We start from the raw sequence: 6,000 nt of genomic DNA, 5'->3' as shown, positions 1-6,000 counted from the left end.
TTACAAATGTATTCAAATTTACTACAACATTTTCTAAATGACAAAGTTTATGGTGCAGTAAACTAATGAAGCCATCTCTTGGGGATCCTTAAAAATGTTAATCAGGATAAGGGAGAGTTTTATCCCTTACTATTAATTAAACTTGTAACGTGTAGTTGAAATAATTTCATGTTCATTTAATCAGTCCTACGGTGATGCCTCCACAAAATAGAGATTTTCAGCATTAATGAGCATTAAATAAGCTTCACTTACTTGAGTGAAACTGACTGTCGAAATAGCTGAATAGTATTAAAATAAAAACAGCATATTTCAAATTGTATTATAATTATTATGCTTTTTTCATGGACCATTTTGTGAGAGACTGCATGGAATATTTGACTTACAGTAATTTGTCACATCGCAAGACTATTTAAAATTAACTAGTGATGGCGAATGCATGTAAATATATTTTCCCTTATGCAAATATGTACATTTTACCATTTTAAAATCTTGATGTTCATGCCTGTGTCTGTATGTCAACTGCCCATATACAAACGGTCATGTTTGCTTGTATATAATGTGTGTATGGATGTTGTATGTTTGTGTGTGTGGTAATATGGCATGATGAGTGTTATATAACCAGAGCTGCCTGCACTCGTTCATTCACTCAGACCTCTCTGAACATTCATTTAGTCCTGTACTGCAGTTGCAAATGAATACATTTAGAAGCATTTACAGTGAAAGCACTACACTGAATCGCTCATGGAAATTCATATGAATTTATTTAATTTTTGATCATGTGTCCATTCCTGACAGAGACACATTTCCAGTGGCACATCGCTGTGTTGATATAAACCAATGCAGGAGTAATTCTCAAGCAGTTAAAGGGGTAGTTCACCCCAAAATTGAATCATTTACTCATTTACTCAGCCTCATGCTGTTTCAAATCAATCTTCGAAACACAAGTGAAAATATTTTTAATGAATCCTGAGAGATTTCTATTTATCCAGTAAAAGTCCATTCCAAAAGTTTCCACCAAAAGACATAGTAAAAGTAACACTCCAAAGAGAAAGGAAAACTTGAAATCGCATCATATGACCCCTTTAAAGTCTTTCATTTAGGCTTTTATTCACACGCAATATAAACTGTGAACAGCACACATACATCGAGCGCTTCAAATATGCTAAACAGAAGCTAATTTGTGTTTTCGAAGATTAACCAATATCTAACGGATTTGGAACAACAAAGATGACAAACATTTTTATTTTTGGGTGAACTTTCCCTTTAAGAACATTATTGGGGAGTAAAATAACAACACCATAACTTAAAGGTGAAGTGTGTTATTTTTGTGCCACTTAGCGTGACCCAGTTGAACTTCAACAATAATAATGTTTTTTTAATCGCTTTTATTTTTTTAAAATTATTAATATTACACATTTTTAAATAATAAAGATTTATGTCTTCGTAGGTAGTTTCAAATGTAGAAATTCCCCCGTAAATAGTTTTAATGTGTTCAATGTAATTATGTTAGCTTGTGGCATATAGCATATTCACCCAGTAAGTATGCGTAAATGTGAGTGAAATTTGTAAAAGAGCACATCATCTTTTAAGCATTGTGTGTGTGTGTGTGTGTGTGTGTGTGTGTGTGTGTGGAGATTGCATGAATATTAATTAGGTAATAAAGTAACTTTCATCCAGTACCAATTTCCTGAAAGGCAGGTCAATAGGCACTAGCCATAGTAGAACCTTTTACTAGTTGTGCATTTACAGTTTTCAATGCTTATTCTAAGTTAACAAACTTGATATAAAAAAGTGATATAATATTATGACATTATAATGGTGTAATATTTGCAATGTCCCTGCTGACAGGGAATGTCTCCATGCCACACGTGTGATATCAGGTTAATTAAAAAAGTAGCTTGATTGAAGTTTGAACTGCTTTTAAATATGATGATATGAACTACACTGGTGATACTCTCTCTCTCTCTCTCCATCTCTTTATTTTTCATTGTAAGTAATTCCTGGTAGACAGCTGCACATTTCAGGTTAATTTAGGAGAGTGCCTCAGAGGACATGTGTAGATCCAGAGCAGATTAAAGACATGTCTTCAGTTAGCAGGGATCTGCTTCTCTAACCTCTATAACATAACCCACAACTACTTAGTGGAATTGAAACAGGCACTCAAGGCAGCGCATAAGTAAGCCAGAAGTTTGTTCTCTCATCAAATCATCTTCAAAATCTTTCATCGTTCATCTTTGTCAGGCACTTGCGCAGGATGCTGAAGTATTGGGTCCATACAATTTAAATTCAATTCCGGCTTGGGCTTCTTGAGTGTAGTCTTATATAAGAGCACAGCAAACACTCATGCATTCGCCTGTCTGCTTCTACAAACACTCATTTATTTATGCAGTACAGATACATGCATTCATAACAGCTGAAAGGGAACAGTCACTTATTAATGTTCACTCATTCACACAGCATGGGATGAACAAATGCATTTGCTTAACACAGTCAGCATATTTACTAATTACTCCTTTAACAAGCATGCTCCTCCAAAGCAAAGTTCTGTACACTTAAAACAGGATCAGTCCTTCTGGTGTAAGGTAAGGTTAAGTGTAAAGGACATCGCTTTGTAGGATTTGAACCTTTTGTAGAATTGTTCTGTTGTGTGTTCCTGAAGTGGTAGTTATCAAGAACAATATTGTCTGGGCTTCTTCAGTAATACACAAGGTTCCTTCTGACTTTAGAGGCATTCCTGGCAAGAACTGTGGAACTATTATCGTGAAAGCTGAAGAACTTGGAAATTGCAGGGTACGTCATCTGATTTTGACTTATCTTCTCTCCTAATCTCTCCTTATCTTTTCTTGTCCCTTTTTATCTCATATCTTCTCCTCTCTTCTCTTCTCTCCTCTCCATGTGTAATGTTGTTTTGTCTCTTGTTGTATGATCCATTGTTATAGTCTTGGTTATTGGACCCGCAACCTGTGCGTGCTTGTCACCGTCCGGCCCGCACCCACATCACACCCTACACATAAATATTATTCCACCCGTTACATCAAATATTAGCGATTCACCTGCATGTACCCGCCCGCATGCAGGACTCTGGCTTCCACCTCGTAAACAACATAATAGACAACCCTGGCCCCAGAGAGTGATTGCAAATTTAGTTAACTGTTCACCCTGATTGCGATGCCATCTGCATGTGATGTTAGAGTGTTGTTGAGAGAGAACATGAATGTATTGGAAACACACTACCGCCTACCTGACTGCCTGAGAGGCAAGGAAAAATACACTTACCTGAGATATTTTTTTATGTCTCTGACATATATGATAGTATTCTTGAAAACAATCTTTTAATGTATTATTGAATAAAATATTAGTTAATTATCAAAGAAAGAAAAAATTAATAACCATAATATGGACTTTTGCAAATGCTGTGATACTTTGATGCTTAGATACTGTGATTTCCTTCTCACATTGCTGATTTCACCATTAACTCTTCACCTGAACAGTTTATGTTTTTTGTATATGGTATCATTGTAATCCTTGACCATCGAAACATAGGGGTAGACATCACCTTTCCTGTATTATCATGTTTGATTCAAGAGCTATGCCACAAAATACATAATTTGGTTATGGCGGAAAGTAAAATGGTCGCCATGGCAACCACGAGGTGTTTTTGCGATGCCTCCATTTCTGAAAATGTTTAGAGCCGCAAACTATACAATGTACCAAGTTTCATGCTTTTATGAAAACGTGAACATTATTTTCACATATCACCTGGACTATAGGTAAATAAGTAACATTCCTAAATAAGTAACAGTTCCAGGAGGAACGAAGTAGAACCTTTTGATAGTTGTGCATTTACAATTTTCTGTCTCTATTCAAGTTAACAAACTTAGACATATATAAAAGTTATATAATGTTATAATATTTGCTATCTTAACGTCTTGATGCCACACATGTGATATCAGGTTAATTAAAAGAGTAGCTTGATTGAAGTTTGAACTGCTTTTAAATATGATTAGCTTGTAGCTTTGAGCTACACTGACTCTCTCTCTAATTCCTGGTAGACACCTGAACATTTCAGGTTAATTTAGGAGAGTGCCTCAGAGGACATGTGTAGATCCAGAGCAGATTAAAGACATGTCTTCAGTTAGCAGGGATCTGCTTCTCTAACCTCTATAACATAACCCACAACTACTTAGCGGAATTGAAACAAGCACTCAAGGCAGCGCATAAGTAAGGCTTCTCTCATCTCTCTCATCAAATCATCTTCAAAATCTTTCATCGTTCATCTTTGTCAGGCACTTGCGCAGGTATTGGGTCTATTGGGTCCATACAATTTAAATTCAATTCCGGCTTGGGCTTCTTGAGTGTAGTCTTATATAAGAGCACAGCAAACACTCATGCATTCGCCTGTCTGCTTCTACAAACACTCATTTATTTATGCAGCACAGATACATGCATTCATAACTGTTGAAAGGGGACAATCACTTATTAATGTTCACTCATTCACACAGCACGGGCTGAACATATGCATTTGCTTAACATGGTCAGCATATGTACTAATTACTCTTTTAACAAGCACTTTCCTCCAAAGCAGAGTTCTGTTGTTTAGTTCACTTAAACGGGATCAGTGTCAGCATATTCAGCATATTTACTAATTACTCCTTTAACAAGCATGCTCCTCCAAAGCAAAGTTCTGTACAGGATCAGTCCCTTCTTCAGTAATACACAAGGTTCCTTCTGACTTTAGAGGCATTCCTGGCAAGAACTGTGGAACTATTATCGTGAAAGCTGAAGAACTTGGAAATTGCAGGGTACGTCATCTGATTTTGACTTATCTTCTCTCCTAATCTCTCCTTATCTTTTCTTGTCCCTTTTTATCTCATATCTTCTCCTCTCTTCTCTTCTCTCCTCTCCATGTGTAATGTTGTTTTGTCTCTTGTTGTATGATCCATTGTTTTTTTTCTTTTCTCATTGTCTTGTCTCTTCTTGTCTCATTTATTCTCTTCACGTTTTGTGCTGTCTAATGTCTTCTCTTCCTGTCTCATTTCTTCTCATCTAGGTTTTTTTTTGCCTCATCTTGTTTTCTTGTCTCATTTGTCTTGTCTCATTTATTCTCTTCACGTCTTGTCTCATGACTCCTCTTCCTGTCTCATTTCGTCTAATCTAGTATTTCTTTCTTGTCTTCTTTTGTGGTCTCATTTGTCTCGTCTCATTTATTCTCTCCCCCTCACGTCTCATGTCTTCTCTTGCGGTCTCATTTCTTCTCATCTAGCCTTTTTTGTCTCGTCTTCTTTATTGTCTCATTTGTCTTGTCTTATTTATTCTCTTCATGTCTTGCGCTGTCTCATGTCTTCTTTTACTGCCTCATTTCTTCTCATATCTAGTCTTTTTTGTCTCTTCTTGTCGCATTTATTCTCTTCACATATTGTCTCATGTCTTCTCTTCCTGTTTCATTTCTTCTCATCTAGTTTTTTTGTCTCGTCTTGTTTTCTTGTCTCATTTGTCTTGTCTCATTTATTCTATTTGCGTCTTGTCTCGTGTCTTCTCTTCCTGTCTCATTTCTTCTAATCTAGTATTTCTTTCTTGTCTTCTTTTGTGGTCTCATTTGTCTCGTCTCATTTATTCTCTCCCCTTCACGTTGTGTCTCATATCTTCTCTTCCTGTCTCGTTTCTTCTCATCTAGACTTTTTTGTCTCCTCTTGTTTTCTTGTCTCATTTGTCTTGTCTCATTTATTCTCTTTACATCTTGTCTCATGTCTTCTCTTCCTGTCTCATTCCTTCTAATCTAGTATTTCTTTCTTGTCTTCTTTTCTGGTCTCATTTGTCTCGTCTCATTTATTCTTTCCCCTTCATGTCTTGAATCATGTCTTCTATTCTTGACTCGCTTCTTCTCATCTACCCTTTTTTGTCTCATCTTCTTATTTGTCCTGTCTCTTCTTGTCTCATTTATTCTCTTATCTTCATGTCTTGCACTGTCTCATGTCTTCTTTTCTTGCCTCATTTCTTATA

The 6,000-nt window shown here is 36.2% G+C and overlaps 1 protein-coding gene across 1 annotated transcript in view; it reads left to right on the top strand.

Annotated features, from left to right (window-relative positions):
- Positions 1-6,000, top strand: part of LOC107723993 (copine-8-like) — a 78,093-nt gene that overhangs the window by 43,071 nt on the left and 29,022 nt on the right. The window contains exons 6-7 of the mRNA XM_016532756.1: positions 2,729-2,746; positions 4,683-4,802. Of these exons, the coding sequence (XP_016388242.1) occupies positions 2,729-2,746; positions 4,683-4,802 (138 nt within the window). The remainder of the gene's footprint in view (positions 1-2,728; positions 2,747-4,682; positions 4,803-6,000) is intronic.

Source organism: Sinocyclocheilus rhinocerous, unplaced genomic scaffold, assembly GCF_001515625.1.
Source record: "Sinocyclocheilus rhinocerous isolate Xijiao unplaced genomic scaffold, SAMN03320098_v1.1 scaffold63, whole genome shotgun sequence".
In the NCBI taxonomy this organism is placed as follows: domain Eukaryota; kingdom Metazoa; phylum Chordata; class Actinopteri; order Cypriniformes; family Cyprinidae; genus Sinocyclocheilus; species Sinocyclocheilus rhinocerous.
This window is presented reverse-complemented; position numbering and strand designations above follow the sequence as displayed.